Source organism: Nothobranchius furzeri, chromosome 8 (assembly GCF_043380555.1).
Source record: "Nothobranchius furzeri strain GRZ-AD chromosome 8, NfurGRZ-RIMD1, whole genome shotgun sequence".
Classification (NCBI taxonomy): domain Eukaryota; kingdom Metazoa; phylum Chordata; class Actinopteri; order Cyprinodontiformes; family Nothobranchiidae; genus Nothobranchius; species Nothobranchius furzeri.
Window position 1 is genome coordinate 56,018,669 of NC_091748.1, and position 17,564 is coordinate 56,036,232.

At 40.6% G+C, this 17,564-nt stretch overlaps 2 protein-coding genes across 3 annotated transcripts; both read left to right on the top strand.

Annotated features, from left to right (window-relative positions):
• Nucleotides 1-359: 359 nt before the first annotated feature.
• gclm (glutamate-cysteine ligase, modifier subunit) lies at nucleotides 360-7,949 on the top strand. The gene is made up of 7 exons (XM_015971360.3): nucleotides 360-634; nucleotides 1,912-1,974; nucleotides 3,287-3,371; nucleotides 4,692-4,748; nucleotides 4,841-5,043; nucleotides 5,164-5,278; nucleotides 7,372-7,949. Exons 1-7 carry the CDS (start codon nucleotides 503-505, stop codon nucleotides 7,539-7,541), a joined length of 825 nt encoding a protein of 274 aa, XP_015826846.3. The 5' UTR covers nucleotides 360-502; the 3' UTR covers nucleotides 7,542-7,949.
• Nucleotides 7,950-9,338: 1,389 nt separating this feature from the next.
• On the top strand, nucleotides 9,339-17,097 carry dnttip2 (deoxynucleotidyltransferase, terminal, interacting protein 2). 2 transcript variants are annotated; one of them, XM_015971357.3, is made up of 7 exons: nucleotides 9,339-9,481; nucleotides 11,065-12,926; nucleotides 13,768-13,906; nucleotides 14,089-14,196; nucleotides 14,329-14,493; nucleotides 14,608-14,717; nucleotides 16,869-17,097. In XM_015971357.3, exons 1-7 carry the CDS (start codon nucleotides 9,407-9,409, stop codon nucleotides 16,963-16,965), a joined length of 2,556 nt encoding a protein of 851 aa, XP_015826843.3. In that variant the 5' UTR covers nucleotides 9,339-9,406; the 3' UTR covers nucleotides 16,966-17,097. The 2 variants fall into 2 exon arrangements, with proteins under 2 accessions (XP_015826843.3, XP_015826844.3); XM_015971358.3 differs by having other exon boundaries at nucleotides 9,341-9,481; nucleotides 14,101-14,196.
• The last annotated feature ends 467 nt before the right edge of the window (nucleotides 17,098-17,564 follow it).

Below are 17,564 nucleotides of genomic sequence, written 5' to 3' on the forward strand. Positions count from 1 at the left end.
CATCACCTCGCCCCTGCTACGTGGACCTCAAGGGATAAACCATCAATCCTGCTCCATGGTCAAGTTTCCTCGTGGGGTCACACATAAAGACAGTGGGAGGGTTAAGGAAGCAAACACACAAAGAGATAATGCAGGTAAATACACACAGACAGGAGTATAAGTATGTGTACAAGGTACAATAGTTGTCTAGCAAATACAAACTGTGAGATGCAGCATCGCCCCCTGGTGGCCCAATGGGAACAGTGCACGTGACAGAACTTGTGAATGACCCCTCCGCGTGGGCGTGACCGACCGGTATCAGCCACTGGGGAGGCACCAAAACCAGCAGTCGGTGTGAATGCAAGTCATCCTGACTACTACGGTCCGGAGTTTTCTGTTTCTAAACCCACCTGCTCTGACTACACTCACTCATTCAGGGCTATAGAAGCTAATCCTTTCAGTTCTCGTTTCGGAGCAGCAAACGTTTTTTAGCAACTTGTTAGCTTTGCCACCGAAAACCCACATGGATCCCCAAAACGTAAACCCCGAGTCGAAGTTGCTGCTGAACCAAGCTAAAACCCTCCGATTCCACACCGGGAACTTAGTCAACCGAAGTCGGATGAAGAAGAAGTGTCCGGGCTCCACCAGCGAGGAGGTAAACCTAATCTATAACTCCGCAATTTAAAAGCTGTACTCTCACCGTGTAGCATGCTAGCTTAGCTGCTGAATATTTAACTAGCTGTTGATGGTTTCATTCTGAACGAGGCCAGTTTGAAGAATGAAAGAGCAATGACGTTTTTCATGCCATTTTCATGTGGAGCTGTTTCATCAAAAGGTCTCGTGTGCCTGATGTAAACAGTAAATAGTGAAACACGTGATGACGGATTATTGTAGGCTACCATCACAAACACTGAGGGGTGTTGGAAAGTAAACATAAACCACGTGATCTGTGACACATACGATGAGATGGTTCACTGACGCTGATGATTTCAGACTATTATAACACAACTTTAACACAGTGTGCTCGTGTTAGTTTAATAAATGAGCTCATCTGTTTCCTTTAGTGTTAAAAACTGTTATCTTGGCATACAGGGTTCAGTTAAGGTAGCTGTTTGCTGGCTTATTCATTGTTGAAAGTATTGTCTGCATATTTTCCCTCTGAAGCATGACTCAGCATATTCTATGCTGGCCATGCCTTAGTTCAAAGTAACTTTAATATTTTTAACAGCTGCAATTAAGGTCAAAGGTTTACATAACTTTTGACACAGTGTTCAGCGACAGTGTACTTGTTTTGGCGTAAACACTGACAAACTAAATACTAACATACATATATATAAATACTAATATAAATATATCCCTTTGATGCACAATGGTCACTACAGTGGACAGGTACCCAAAATTGTTTTTTTTTTAAATTAAGCACAGCTGTTGAAGACGTAATTGCATTTGAGCCCCTCCATTTGGACGTCAATAAGTCAAACCAACATGTTTCATGCTCAGAATGCACACTGTCCACTGAGGTGGACATGTAATAAATTATTTGTAAATAATTAAATGTTACAAAAAATGTGTTGAAATTTGTTTCATTCACACCCAAAGATGACTGAAAAAATTGTTAAGAAAATCATGATTGAAGATTTCATAATTCATGCATCAAAGGATTAAATAAATACTAAAATAAATATACAACTAATAAACTCATTTGAAAAAAAAGCGCAGAAACAAGTTTTTGTCTTTGATCACAGACATTTGACATGTCAGCCTAGGGAAGGGTTGTCTGGCACTCTTCCCTGTGGATTAATTTATGGTCAAGCCTGTTTCTACCTGCAGTGTTTTTACAAAGATATGATAGCTTTTGGCCTGTTTCTCACACATAATGACTCATGCTGTCAGGATATGTACATGTGTTTGATTTATTAATTTTGTTTGCAGCTTCGAGACTGCATTCAAGCCACCCTTAGGGACTGGATGTCCACAAAGAAACTATCAACTACGGTGGGTAGACGCCTCTGGTGATGTTTGGTTGTGATGCTTCTGGCTGCAGAATTTTGTTTCATGAGCCTGAGAAATGTGGTCAGTGGGTTGCTCTTTTTGATGCTGCTGTGCTCTGGTGCTTGTTGAGGTAAAACCGTCTGATGGACATCAAAGGAAGCCTGTAGGTTTTCTGAACAACAGCTGTCAGAATGAATGTTCATGCAGCAGCGATGCCCGACAAAGGCTTCATTCCAAATGTGCATCTGTCTGTTAGCTGGGGGGCTGGGTGAGGCTATTGCTCACTTAAAAAATATTTTTAACCATTTTCTAAATTCTTTTTCATATTTTTAAATTTTTTGTTTTTGTGGAGTGCCTCGTGATTTTTATCTTGAGAGGCGCTATAGAAATGATATTTTCTTCTTCTATATATATTTTTATTATTTAATAGAAGTTTCAAAGATTTTCTTCAAGTATTTATCTTTGAAGTATATAAATATGGTAAGTAATTCCAACCCAAAGAGACTGAAGTCGGATTTGATGGGCTGCTGAACTTTTTCCTGTTTTTTAGCCTTCAGCCTCTCTCACCAAACGCACTAACAAAACTGTTGATACACTTTTTTTGTAAGGTCAAGCTCTTCCTGTTTCCCCTCTCTGTGTGTAACATGGAACATTCTGTGTTGCAAAATGTGTTTCTTAAAGAAATACCCTTGGAGAAACATAGAATATCCCCACAGTGGGGAAACTCACTTGCTACAGCAGCACAAGCACTAACTAGAAGAAAAATAATAACAAGGGTACATGCGTATACACATAGGCAGTAAGCTATTACTTCTAAAACCATTGCATGCATTTGTGAGCAGGTTTAAATGAGATGTGAGCTGTTTTCTATTAAAGTAGTTGCAACAGATTGTGTTTATGTATAAACAATACATTTATAGATTAAATTGTTGTGATAAGTGGAAAAAATGTGAAAAAGCTGCAGCATTCTGCGGTGACCTCTCCAGGGTGAATCCCTTTGACTCTAAAAAATAAACCCAAGTACAAAAAATAAAGACATGAGGACCTAGCCTTGTGAACTAGACCAAATTCTTGCTTTGCAAAGTTTGTAATATAATATAATAAATAATAAATATTTATTTAGTCCGGCTTTGCCAGGCTAATGAGGACCAGCATTATAATTAAAATAAAACACAGACTTAAGAGTTGTGAGTGCTGCTGTAGGTGCTCTAAAATCTCCTCAACATAAGGATTGCATTTCATGATTGTGTCAGATTTGTCTTTTATATCACAACAGATTTTTATGTTGTGTTTGTATTCATCTCTTATCCTGCAGGACTCCCCAGATACTTTGGTCTGCTCCACCCCTGAGGCCACAGATGCCATCACACCTGAAGAAAGAGAGGAAGTCAAGGTTTCTGGTCAGTGCTGCTTGTTTTTATTATGACAACAACCCAACATGTCAAACATATCTAAATAGGTTAGTGTATTTATGGTTCTGAGTAGTAACTGTTCATTTACAGAGGGTTTATTTTTTTTGTAGAGCCTTTCGAGTTTAAAATCACAAGGAGATTCTCAAGCACAATGAGAACATTTTACAAAAGATCACATTAAAGCTTTATAAAGCTATATAAATAAAGCTTTGATTGATTGATTGATTGATTGAAAAGATCAAATTCAAATGAAAAAATTATAACGAAAAACAAGTGAGCCTAAAACTACACAGAAACGATGGAAACACCAGCAGGAAAAGAAGCCGTCGATCATCAGGAGTTCACAGAAAATCCAGCCTGAAAAGATGAGATTTGAGGTGCTGTTATTAAAGGAGACCACTGAGTCCTTTATGAAGATGTTTGGCAGAGCAAACAAAAATGTTTTTCTTCTTATTTGCCAAACAGTCAACTAAATTCCAGTGCAATGGGTGTAGTTCAGTCTCTAGTTCAGTGCTCCTAGTTTTCCAGTGAGTTCAGACAAGGTTTGAATTACGGGGGAGCTAAGGGGAGCCCGGCTTTCCTGAAAGGGTGAGGGGCTCCCCTAGAAGCCCTCAGCTTATGCACCCGGGTGGGGGGTTGTCTGAACAAAGATCCTGTTTCAACCTATATTACATTATTTATATGTCACTGTGTTCCGGGGATTGTTTTGAGCAGGGAGGATGGAGAGCGCTGATCCTTCATGTGCTCCAGGCAGCTGCGTCCTGCACACGGGTACAGTAACATTCTCAAAGTGGCCCCACCCGAAAAAAATATAATTAACACACGATCGTTGGTGCCCGCTCATATCTTCTGGTACTTTCTGTCTTTTATTTGTGCCTGACGCGCTCCACCGCTGTGAAGCTCATTGCCTGTGCTTCGGTGCGCTATTTCAGCGGTCCGTAGATCCCTTCGGTCTGCTGAGTTCAAAAGTAACTCATGAGGTGTAAAAGTAGAAGAGTCGGTACAGAGTTTTTCTAGAGAACTGAGAGGAGATGCAGGAAGATAAGAGACTGAACAGGATATGAAAATAGTCACATGAAAAACAAGAAAACAAAAAAAGTGCTTGTAAAGCACTTCACCTTTTTACCTTTATAAAGCAAAAATTTATGAGCATGTAATATTTATTTATTTGTTACAATTCAAATCACCTTCAAAACTCAGCCTCACACCCAGGGTTGTTTCAAGGCATTTCAGGGGCTAAGGCAAAATAGGGACCCCCCCAACTATTTTAGAGATTTGTTGTCATTTTCGATGTTTTGTTTTTTATAGTTAAGCTCTTCCTGTGTGAGTCGGGTCAGTCGGCTATCGGAGATGCAGTGGAGATGGGTACGATTCAACTGTCATTTTTCTGTTGAAACCCTACAACTGTTATCAGAACTCATCTCTGAGGAACCGCCTTGTTTATTCCTCACCTCCAGCCTGTAAGACGCTGGCTGTGTCCCAGTTAGACTCTGTTATCATAGTGCCACCTGGGCCTCTGGAGGGCAACAGCCAAACTCTGGCTGATCTGCAGCGGGTGTGGGAGGAGTTGGAGGGTCTGGTCAGGAGCCAGAAGATCGCAGCCATCGGCACATCCGATCTGGACAAAGACCTGCTCGAGCAGCTCTACAACTGGGCTCAGGTAGGTGATCAGTCACCTCCCGCTTTTGGAGTCTGAAACGGAGACATCTAACCTCAAAGGGCATAATGTTAGATATAACATCATTGCCTGTACTATCTAACATTGTCCGTCTTTTACCAGGTGAAGCCCAGCAGTAATCAGGTCAACCTGGCTTCCTGCTGTGTGATGCCTCCTGACCTCACAGCGTTCGCTAAAGAGTTTGACATCCAGCTGCTCACACACAATGATCCCAAAGGTGAAAATGTATTGTTTTATTTGTATTCTTAATCCAGGCTTGTTGAGAAAACAGTTAGGTTCAGATTACTGACAATTAATGACAAGTTGGAGACACAAAAATAATTGCTGGCGAAGGTTCTTAGTCATCCAAGTCATGGTAATCTAAAGGGTTCAAAGGCAGCTGGGCTTCTTTGGTCTTTGAAGATGTTTTGCTTCTCATCCGAGGAGCTTTGTCACTTCTGACTGGAATATGGGAGAGTCAAGCTTAAGCCTAATTTATAGTTCTCCGTGTGTCTCAGGAGGGAGACACGCTCCAGTGGGTGATGTGAATCGAAATGCAAATACTGGTCTGTGTGAGTTGATTTCCTGTGGACTTCCGTCTTGTTCAATTTGCACAGCATAGTCCAAGAAGGGCAGTTGGTTGTTGCTGACATCCTCGCTGGTGAACTTGATGTTCTTGTCCACGGCATTAATGTGCTTGTTGACGTCTTCTACTTCCTCCATGAGAATTTTGACCCATGTGTCGTCCACATACCTGAACCAGTGGCTTGGTGTTGTTCCACTGTAGGAGTTCAATGCTCTGGTTTCCACTTCCTCCATGTAAATGTTGGCGATGATAGGTGACACTGGGGAGTCCATGGCTCATCCAATAGAGTGCTGAAGCTTACAAGGTTGACTCTCATATTCTGGTCAACAAAGCTCCTCGGATGAGAAGCTAAACGTCTTCAAGAATCCAAAGAAGTCCAGTTGCCTTCATTTGAACTCTTTTGGTCCAATAGTTGCTATCAGTCCAAAATGTGTTAATGGCAGATATTTTTGGACAAATGCGAAAGAATCACTTTATTAATTTTTTCCATTTTTTATCTCTACAACTTTTTAAAATGTATTCATTCTTTTTTTAACCAGGAAGGTCCCATTGAGATTAAAATCCTCATTTTCAAGCAAGTCCTGGCCAAGTGGCAGCAAAAGAAACTGTCACAACATTTCTATACAATATATTTATAGCTATTTTATTAATATATCAAAATAAATGTATAATTTTACTATGTTAGAATGTTATTAAAAGGCATGAAAAATAATGTTTACAGCTAATTTGTTTTCCAAATTTGCTATAGCAGATTTAAAAGTGCAGTGTGTAAGAATAAAGTAAGATTTCTGCAGTGAAATAATCCCAAAACAGTCTAATGTTTCAATCGTGTTGGAAGGAAGGTTATATTGAAACATATTTAATTCTCAGCAAGCTGTGGGGGTTGTCAGATTTTCTCCTTTCAAAATAAAGGAAGGAGAGACGTAGCTATTGTTTACCACCAGTGAGTGTGAGGTTGCCGTGTTTCCTGCAGCGCCAGCATTTGTAATTCAACTACAGCCGGCGAAAAGCTACTGAATTGTTTAAAGAACCAAAGCCGGTAACAAAAACGACCCAAAAGTTATTTCATCTATCCCTAAGAAGCCAGAGCAGATTTTTGTTTTACTCTAATATCAGGTGAAGCAGGCTAGAGGCTAATATTGAGCTAACAGTGCTAACAGTGTATTAGAAGCAATTAGTCGACTCTATGAATACCTCAAGCTAGTTGTTCAATTACCAACAACTGGATGGTGTGTGTGTGTGTGTGTGTGTGTGTGTGTGTGTGTGTGTGTGTGTGTGTGTGTGTGTGTGTGTGTGTGTGTGTGTGTGTGTGTGTGTGTGTGTGTGTGTGTGTGTGTGTGTGTGTGTGTGTGTGTGAGAGAGGGAGAGACGTGAATAATGAGTCATAACATAATCTCACAAGTCGCAGGTCTTGCCAAAGTTCTTTCATATTTCTTGTACTTTTTGACTCTCAAAGCTAAACTCGGATGGGCTCCAGATGGTCGTGAGGATTTTTATTATCCTTTGGATAAAATTCAGAAATTTAAAAAAGCAGTCTTGATTTTCCAGTAACATGAAAGCAAGGTCCTTAGAGAGGAAATTAGAAATGAAATGGGTTTACTCCCTAGTTAATGAGTTTAAACACAAATGTAAGCAAGTAACTACAGCATTATAGACTGTTTTAGGAAACAACTGCAGTCTGTGTTCTGAAATAAAAACATATCTTTGTCATGTTTTTTGCCTTTGGAATATTTTTATGAATGCAGAGTTGATGTCAGCTGCCACATTCCGGGAAGCGATGCAAGAGGGAGCTGAGGACCTGAACATCACCGACTGGAGGCTGGAGTGGGTCCTCCGCTACTCTGTTATCGTCAAGAGCCGAGGCATCATCAAGTCCAAGGGCTACCTCGTCAGTGCGACGAGAGCCAGCCCCTAGCACTCTGAAAAAGACGCGTGGATCAAGCCATTTTCCTCCTTGAATAAGAGAAGCCCCTGTCTCCGAGTCACTGTTAAATCTTCTTGATAGGGTCATTTCTTCCACATCTGTGGTTTTTTCTGTTAAAGAGGTGCAGGTAGTGAGATTGAACGAGAAATAACAGATCAAACTCTTTCTGTTTTATAAAGAAGATTTATGAAGGAAGTTGAACAGATTTTGCCACAAGTAGTTTATAAACACACAAAAAAACTGTAATATAATTTCAAACTGTTGGCTGCTTAACTCTGTTCCAAGTAGAAATGTGTTCTGATGTAAAGTGCCTCTCTTCCATAGTTGCTTGTTCTCCACTCTGTGAAGGCAGCTTTAAATCTGTCTAAATGAAACATTGTAAATTAAACCAAACTAAGAATAAATACCAGATGTTAATTTTTTAAAAGAAAACCAATGGAAACAGACGCCAAAAATTGGGACTTGCTTTATAAAACATTCCTTTAATAGAAGAAATTAGTGTACGGTTTGAAAATGTGTAGTTTTGCTTATATCTTGATTCAGGCTGATGTAGATTAACTGGTAGTTTATCCATGTGTGTATGTATGTATGTATGTATATATATATATATATATATATATATATATATATATATACACACATACACATTCATACATACACATGTGTGTGTACGTTTTTCTAATCAGTATTTTCTGACTGAATATTAGACGAGGCATCACATCAGGACGTTTCACTTTGATGCTCATCAAGTTAATTTTAGTGACTGTAAAGCAATATTAGAATGAACAGGCTGATGTCCTTTATATGTTGTCATAACTGCACTGGAAAGTCCACACTCAGAGGTGGAAGATTGAATTAGTTTTGATGGGAATGCTTCTTGTTTTAGCAAATGGTTGTTTTTTTTAGACATGGTCCAGTGAAGCCTCCAACACTCTGTAATGCACTCATATTTAAAATGTCATATTTGTATATCATGAATTGGCTTTAATAAAATTATCTAAATGTCTTATTTTATTTGGTCTCAGCCCAAACAGCATTTAGATTTAAAAATAGATAAATGTGAAACAAACTTTGAACTTGAACTGAGGAAAAAAATGCTTAAATGTTTACCGCACTTGATTGAAATCTAAGTATGTATACAATTATGTAAAATGACATCCTAATGGTGTCAGGATAGACGTTTCTGTAAGTTTGAAGTAAAAAGATCTCAGTATATCAACCTCCACCCTAAATGTTTTTCATAATTAAGAAATCGTGTGAGCGTCCTTTCACAGTGTTCCAATTGATAATGCGCCCTGGCTACCTCACCTAGGCGGATGTCCCTTTGGCTGACTGGTTAGTGCACATGACTCTCACTCAAGTGTCTGGAAATTGAATCCCGCCCAGGCCCTCGTTTATCCACCTTGCCACAATAGTATATTAAAATTGTAATTCAGATGTTTGAGCAATTAATAGTTTTGACAGTTTCTCATAATTTTGAGATGCTTCCTGATCGTCATTACAAGATTATAAGACCATAAGTAGGCTGAATGACTTGTTTTGTGTTGGGGTAGTGGTTAGATGAACGAAATTCTTTTGAGTTGAACTGCTGTGAAAAGGGGGCAGATATAAGTTTTTGCTTCTTTCTGCTCCTTTTCATTTATGATTATTTGTGAACATGAATTGTTTTAATGTAACTTTTATTTGATTGATTGAATGAAAAAAACGAAACGAACGAAGATTATTCTGACTTCGGGTGAAGAAGTAAAGGAGTCACAATGGTCTCTGCTTTCGTCTACTCGGCCTACGCTTTTCGTCTATCGATTAACTAGCCTGAGAGTCGAGCCGGAAGTGAAAAGAAGTTTAACGCGTCCAAGATGGTGGCCACCAGGAGAGGAGCGTGCGTAAACTCTTCAAATACAACAAATCAGGAAGAGCCACTTGCAGCCCAGGTACGTGTAAAACACAGACGAGCTGCGGACATTTAGAGGTCAGGTTTGGTTTAATCTGTGAGGAGTTACAAGCGTCCACGTGTCAGGGGGCAGCGGAGCTGCTGGAACGTCACGTGGTCTCACAGCACCAGTTTTCTGTAAATGTTTCAGTAGTTTAACAAAAACAGGCCGTGCTGAATAAACAGTTTGTTAGTCAATGGTTAATGCGGATAAGAGGTTGTTGCGTGAGTTTACTTTTAATCAGTTAATTAAAAATCAATTGAAGAGCCTCAAGTTGTTAGTAACTACATATCCGGTCTACTTTATTCACACAAATAAAACTAAAACAGGTGATCAGTGCTGGATTAGAAATCGCCTTTATTAGCATTCAGTAGTCCGGTTTCTGTTGTTTTTTATTTAATTTACATTTAAAACTTTAAACCTTAAAGCATTCTAATAGTAGTTTCTCTCCTCAGTCACTGGTGTAGATGTGCATTGAAGAAGATGTGGGCTGTAATTAGGGATGGACTGGGACTAAAAAACAGTCCTGGACTTTGACCAGGTCCGCCGACCCAAAGTAATCGGCGCGCGGAAATTCGGCAGCAAAAATATGTGGTCAAACCATCAAAATTATAGCAACAGTGCTAATGTTGACTATACGTTGTATTAAAAGCTGTATTACTGATAAGCTTCATAATATATGCAGTAATTGATCTTCTTACTGCACAAATAATACCACATCTAAATGAAAATGCAACATTACAAATTTAACTTCTGTATTTAAGATTTTCAAAGTTTGTGAGCATTAACTGTAACACTACTACCAACCTTTTAACGTAAAACCACAACATATTTCTTATTACCCACTACATGTGGCCCTTTACAGTTAAACTGTTGAAAATTTGCTGTTATCATAAAATAAAATTGCAATCCTTGCAAATGTTTCTCCTCTTACATTCCATACTTACTTCCCCTGGATCTGCCCGAGGAACCAGCGCATCTTTCTGTCCCTCATTACTGCTGGCATGTTGCTGTGTAGCTATCTGCCTGACTTCTTCACTGCTGCGAGGTGCTGCTTCTGGCTGTGCTGCTAAATATGTCAGTTAATTTGTGACATTTAGAGGCTTCAGCATCTAATGCCCGCAATTTATTTTCTCTTGCCTTCTCAGCCCCCCTGCTTTTGAGGGTCACCGTTTATCATTTGCTTATATTTTACATTTCCTTTAGAAATTCAAACATATTTTCTCCAAAAAGTGTTGATTTTTGGACTACAGAACTACAACTGCTAAGACTACGACAGCAAATTTGTTCGGACCATTCAAAATCATAACGTGATAACGTAACTTCCGTAAGCTTCATGTTCAGCCAATCAACTACTTTGACGTCATCTTCTCCAGAATCCACAGATGGCCAGTCCGCCCCTGGCTGTAATTGTAAATGACATCTGACTTACTTATTTCTATTTAATGTTTTTATTTTTAAATGTACCCAGTTTCTGAAGCTATTGAATAGAGAAAAAAAGACTCTTAAGTTGGTTTTACTTGGATTGCTCAACAAGAAGGCAGAGTGTGATTTCTTACTAATAACATTATCCTGCCTCACAGGCCACCCCATCCACAGGTAGAAGAACCAGGAGCACAGCTAAACAGGTAGAGTGCCCATCCCAGCAGACGCTGGGAGAGTCCTGCAGAGAGCATGAGCAGAAGGAAGGACTCCCGGAAGCTCCTGTCTCCTCAAAGAAAAGGTGCACCAGAGCCTCCAGACTCCACAGTCCAGAGCAGCCCTCCACCCCAGTGGGCTCTGTTCACGAGGCTGACCTGTCTGACGTGGAGTCCGTCTATTCCTTAGTGTTTAACTCTGAGCTTCCTGTAACACGGACCAGAGGGAGAAGATTGACCCAAGAGAGACATCAGGAAAATGAGGAGATATCTGAAGTGGAGTCATGCTCCTCTGTTGTGTCAGCATCTAAATCTGCACAGAGAGCCACTCGGAGCACAAGAAGAAAAACGGCTTCTCAAAGTTCTGATGTCAAAACTGACATGGTGCCCGAGACGGCATCCTGCAGCTCTGCAGCATCCACATCCCAGAGAGTTACTAGAAGTCAGGGGAAAACTGCTCTCACCAGATCTGTCAAGCAACAAAACGTGGAATCTGAGCTCTCAGAAGATGAGAGCTGCAACTCCAGCATCTCAAGGCGGGTGTCAACGAGGCAAATACGTGCTGCTCCCATTCACTTAGACGAGCTGTCAGAGAGTCCGCATTCTCCTCAAATACATCGACGAACCAGGGCAGCCAGGGCACAGGCAGCAGCACCTGCAGATGTTTCCAAAGCCCTGTCTTGTGACTCTGAAGGATTTGAGTCTGGACCTTGTTACAGTCTAAGCCCTTTTAAAAAGATCAGAAGCCGGTCCTCAGGTGGCAAACTCGTGGATTCAGATTCAGAGGTGAGCAGCCCATGCTCCACCCGAAGCAGAGGGACACCTTGCAGCAGCCGTGCAGGTTCAGGGACCAGCAGCCGCGGGGCTCCAGCGTCAAGACGATCTGCAAAGAGATCTGTCGTTGTTGTAGAAGAATCAGCTATGGACAGTTCACTAAATACTTCCATGTTAGAAAGCACAATGGTTGGAGATGATGCCGAGTGCACTCTGTTGGAAGAAGATCAGATCGAACCACCTTCCAGTGAAGTAGATATAAATAATGTAAACGAGGAGGTCACCAGCATCCCTGAAGATAGTTACCATGCGGGAATTTCTGCATCCATTTTTGTGAGTGAGCCTGCAGCGATCACCAAAGACCAGAAGGAGGAGCCGTCTGCTGAAGATGAAAACAGAGATGCCTCAGAGAAGGAAATGATGCAGGAAGCAGTTCCTCCATCAGAGCATCCACAGCCCAGCCAGGCTGCCACGGCAACGATATGTGAAAGGGCCTCTGAGATGACAGAGGAGGTTGGAGAGAAGCTGGAAGCTGCTGCTGGAACGGGCCTCGATGTGGAGCAGGAAGCTGACGGCACGTTGACGACCGATGCTCAGCAGGTGGCTGACATCTGTGAAGTTCAGGCTGAGGGCCAAACATCCAACCAGCAGCACACGATCTCAGAAGACTCTGAGCAGCAGGCCCAAGATGCTCACAGAACAAAACCCATTAGCCTGTTGGACAGCAGCGACGACGACGATGATGATGATGAGTTTGATGAAGAAAGGGAGAGTGAAATGTCTGAAGAGGAAGAGGAGAAGAAAACACTTCCCCATAAGTTAGAAGCAGCATCTTCATCAGTTGATGGTTTGTTTATGATCGACACTCGTCCCGGACAGGACGCTGACGAACAATACTACAGGGGCGAGGAAGAGGAGGCCTCCAATAAAAGGACTGAACAGGAGGAGGAAGAGGAGGAGTTTGTGGATGAAGAGGGAGATGATGATGATGACGAGGACACAAATATCCTCTTATCATGTAGAAGTTCTCACATGTGAGTACAGAAGATGATTTTCTACACGCTTTCTATAAACGTGGATCTGCAGCCGTACTTTAGTTTTTTTTTTTTTTACTTAAGTGTTTTACAGATTTTTGTGCATCTTCAGACTGCAGAGCCGAGAGGTTTTCATCAAATGGAGTCACTTTGTTTCTGCTCTGCTTAAAAATTCACGCAGCGCATAAAAAACTCATTAAGACATTAAAATCAAACTAGTTTCTTGACGATTTAGAAAACAAACAGACTAGTTTGTATCGGAAAAACCTTGTGGGTGGATTTTTAGATTATAAAAGATTCTGAAAGTAAAAAGGGAAAGACACATTTGAGGGTAAAAACAAACAAACCCCAAAGCTCTTTAAAAAGATTAAATGCATTTGTGTTTACATTTCTCTCACGCTGCAAAGCACATGTGGAATCTCTCAGATGTTCTGCAGGAAAACGTGGATGATCATGCAGACATGAGCAGCATTATCCCAGATAATAGCCATTAAATGGTTTTCATTTGTTACAGGCCCACTGACTGTTGTTGTTTTTTGAATCTGCACCACATTGGGGGTTGTTTACGGCTCCACATAATGACCAGTTTATTGCTTGATTTGGGTGCTTTATGCCACAACACTGAATATGGGACAAGCTAAAAAAACATTTGTCTAGCTGAGTGGGCTTTAACAGCTGTTTTATATGCAGATCAGATTGATGAAGGCGTCTGCCCACTGTTGATCTTTTCACTGTTTTTTTTTATAAAAAATCTGCTCTAGAATATTCTAAACGTGCGGAGGTGAGAAATGAGACACGACTGCTGCTCCTAAGGATTTTTCTTTCCACCTATTAATTTCAGGAAAGAGTTGTCCAGCCGTATTGACCCCGGCATCAGAGTGAAGGAGCTCGGGGGCTTGTACATCAGTTTTGATGGCAGCAAATCAAAACCCGTCTCCAGTTCACTGCAAAAGCTAAAGGAGAAGAAGAACCACGATGAGGTAAATTAGAGATTGATTTTTTCCTCTCTTTCTCTCTGTGAAGGTGATCTGAGGCGAAGAATGAATTATGAACTTCAAGTTTTTATAGTTTCTGTCCTGTTATCTTGACTTTGACCTTCTTCTTTCCGAGTCATTGAGCATGTATGATGGAATGCTGTGCTGCTCTGTGTTGCAACTTTTAGTTTTATCTACAGGTGATGAAGAAAAGTGTAATCGGACCAGACTTTGAAAAGAAGGATGCAGTGCCTCCATATAGGGAATCGAAAAATGCCTTGAAGCTCAAACACAGAGTAAGTTGCAGAAAGTCTACATAAATGTAATGAAGCATTTTATCCTCTAACCCTCCTCAGGGATGCAGTCATCACAGCTGCTTTTGTGTTCTTTTAAAATCACTGATGTCCTTGTCTCTGATTTTCCTCCAGGCAGAGAGGGAGAAATCCACAGGAGACGGTTGGTTTAATATGAAAGCCCCAGAGCTTACGCAGGAGCTGAAGGGAGACCTCCAAGTCCTGAAGATGAGAGGATCTCTGGATCGCAAGAGGTTCTACAAGAAGAACGACAGAGATGGCTTCCCCAAATATTTCCAGGTCAGTGTAATCCCTCACATTCTGACTTCTAACAGAAAAATGCTCAATTCCCCAAATATGTTGGCAGTTTGGTTAACCAACACAAGCTGTGGCTGTTGTGATTTCACACTGCAGATTGGCACAGTGGTGGACAACCCAGCCGACTTTTATCATTCCCGTATTCCTAAGAAGGAGAGGAAGAGAACCATGGTGGAGGAGCTGCTGGCTGATGCAGAGTTCAGACAGTAAGTTAGATGAACGTCACGCAGTTTAATTTGAACTGATCTCAGCTTCAACCTCCGCAGGATGAAAATAATAAACTATAATAACTATATACTAGGGATGCACCGATCAGGTTTTTTGCTGCCGATCACCGATACCGATCACGTGGATTGGCCAGAAATTTTCTACATTATAATGAGTGCTACAAACTACATAATCTGGGAATAAAGGAAATGTAACCTAATCTAAAATGGTCTGTATTAGGGTTGTCACGGTGTGAAAATTTAACCTCACGGTTATTGTGACCAAAATTATCACGGTTTTCGGTATTATCGCGGTATTTTTTTTAAACGTGTTACATTTTCAGACAACTAAATAAATCCTGTATATCAGGAAAATATTGTCCTCAGTTTGTGTCTAAATTTAGCCTAAAATGTGTTATTTTGTAATTATGTTGTTTATTTGTTTACATTTTTCCCCAATATTTGCCCATAACTTCTTATTTTTTGTCCATTTGATGTCATCATTTAAAAATATTAGTTCAGATGATACTCAGTACTCAAGCAGCCTTCTAATCAGATACTTTTTTACCCTTACTTGAGTAATAAACCCTATATCAGGAAAATATTGTCCTCGGTTTGTGTCCTTCCAGTGAGCTTTGCAGATTTGGGAAAATGTCATCAGGCAGTAATCATTGTTAAATTTATAATTATTCTCGGAGACAGACCAACTCTTATCTGCCCCTGGGAGCCCCGTAATGCATAGCGTCATTTCAACATGGGGGTGTCCGCGACACGGTTTATATGCAGGTAGCGGCGCTGCGGCTGCTTTATATAGCGACTCGTTGCATTCTCCCTCAACCCAAATCCTCGGATCACGCATTTTAGCTAAAACACTAACGTTAGCTTGCCTTGCGTTGACTGTAGAGTTGTGGGTGATGGTCACGCAGATGTGTCATGAGATTTGAAGCGCTGCTGCCTTTCACAGACACTTTTTCTGCTGCTGCGAACAGGACAGCCATCTTCTATCAGCTGTCCCTCGGCATTCTTCAAATATCTAAAAGATGCCCGTACTTTCGACTTTGTCTTCTTTGAGGGATAATAAATGTCCTGAGCACTGCCGTCTCCTCCTTTGACCATTATTTCAGCTTTAGCTTCAAGAAAGTTTTGGTTGTAAACAACAAAGCGTGCATGTGCCGCCGGCAACTTCAGCAGATGATACGGTGGCTGGTAAGGGTCACCGCGCCTACGGTAATCCACTGAGATAATATAGTTTTTTAAAAAACAAGACGGTTATTATTATTGTCAACTTTTTTTTTTACCGGGGTTTACCGCTACACCGGTTACCGTGACAACCCTACCTGATCGGTCTGCTTTGATCTATTTTGAAAACTCCGATCAAAACCGATAGGGGCGCTATCGGCCGATTACGATCAGATGCCAATCCATCGGTGCATCCCTACTATATACAGCACACTACTTGTGTCATACATTTCTGACTTTTACAAAAGAAGTTAGAAGAAAAAAAGTTCTTGGTGAATTTATTACCAGCATGAAGCTTTAAATATTCAAAATAAACATTTATGCATTTGGCAAGTGCTTTTGTCCAACATAACTTACTCAGGTGGGTGATGTGTTGCCCAAAGGCACTAAGGAGTGCAGTAATTAGACTGCTGGTGGAACAGTGGTTAGCTCTGTTTGGTCCCACAGCAGTTAGAATAAACTGTAAATCCCTTTGGATTAAAGCGTGTGCAAGAGGATTAAACACAAACTAAGTACTGGTAAAGAGCTGGTGTCCCAGTCACACCCTGCAGTACATCAGCTGCCTTTAATATATTACAGATTAGATTAATACTGCCAAGACAAACTCCCACAGTCCAAAGATTTATTTTTATTGCTTTATTAAAATCTGAATGAACACATTTAGTTTTGTGGATATCAGCCGGACACTTTTACTCAGCCTCACTAAAGAAAGGTGGCATCTTGTAGAAATGGCACACAGGGAAATATTTTCAATGCCATCAATAACCTTCCTGAGATGTAACTCATCAGGTGTTTGTTGTAATAAAATCTAGTTGACCCTTTAAAATAATCAGGTGTCCTGTGAAGTGCAGTCTGATTCCTGTGTGAAACACCTAAAAACCCAAATTCAAACATTTCCTTCTCTTTTTTCAGCAAAAACAAAAAGAAGTATCAGCAGATAATGGCAGAACGAGCAGCACACGGAGCTGGCAAGAGGAACAAGAAGAAGAATAAATTCCATAAGAAGTGAAGCTGAACACCTAAATACTGACATGTAATCCCAATCATTTAAAACTACAGACTACACCGGCATAAACTGTTTACGGCTGCAACAAGAAGAAATGCTCTGAAATCATTCGATAAAATATGTTTGTCGTGACCATTCTTGACTAAGTGGTTTATCTGGAGGATCATGTTTGGAACACTGGACTTCAGTCCTGAAGCTGGATTTTAAACCATAAAAGTCCTGAAATGCAGAATAAGAAAACATGTTTATGAAGGTAACCTGTTCAGATTTAGAATATTAAAGGTTTATGTCCAGCTCACTAGTCTGTGACAGGTGCAGAAACATTTTTTTGCTTTTAAAGAAAATTGAAATAATTTGTCCTTTCATGATTAATAGTAATTATCCACTGCTGTAAAACAATGTCCTTAGTGTCATTTTAAAATCTTCTGAGGTGTAGTTAATGTGACGATAAGGCCCTGCAGGCTGAATTACACATCAATACAAATGAACAAGAGACAAAGTTCAAACGGATGATGTTTTGTGTTAAACCAAGAAGCTGAAGGCTTGAATTCTTTCTCCTCTTTCATTCAGGATTACTTTTGTTCCTCCTCAAATCTTCTCAA

What these genes read in the sequence shown, in the direction of transcription:
- dnttip2 (XM_015971357.3), top strand. Translation starts at nt 9,407, where the DNA reads ATGGTGGCCACCAGGAGAGGAGCGTGCGTAAACTCTTCAAATACAACA. An exon ending in CCTTGAAGCTCAAACACAGA is followed by an intron (nt 14,197 to 14,328) that starts GTAAGTTGCAGA and finishes ATTTTCCTCCAG; the next exon opens with GCAGAGAGGGAGAAATCCAC. An exon ending in GCTGATGCAGAGTTCAGACA is followed by an intron (nt 14,718 to 16,868) that starts GTAAGTTAGATG and finishes CTCTTTTTTCAG; the next exon opens with CAAAAACAAAAAGAAGTATC.
- gclm (XM_015971360.3), top strand. Translation starts at nt 503, where the DNA reads ATGGATCCCCAAAACGTAAACCCCGAGTCGAAGTTGCTGCTGAACCAA. An exon ending in CGGGCTCCACCAGCGAGGAG is followed by an intron (nt 635 to 1,911) that starts GTAAACCTAATC and finishes TTTTGTTTGCAG; the next exon opens with CTTCGAGACTGCATTCAAGC. An exon ending in CGGAGATGCAGTGGAGATGG is followed by an intron (nt 4,749 to 4,840) that starts GTACGATTCAAC and finishes CCTCACCTCCAG; the next exon opens with CCTGTAAGACGCTGGCTGTG.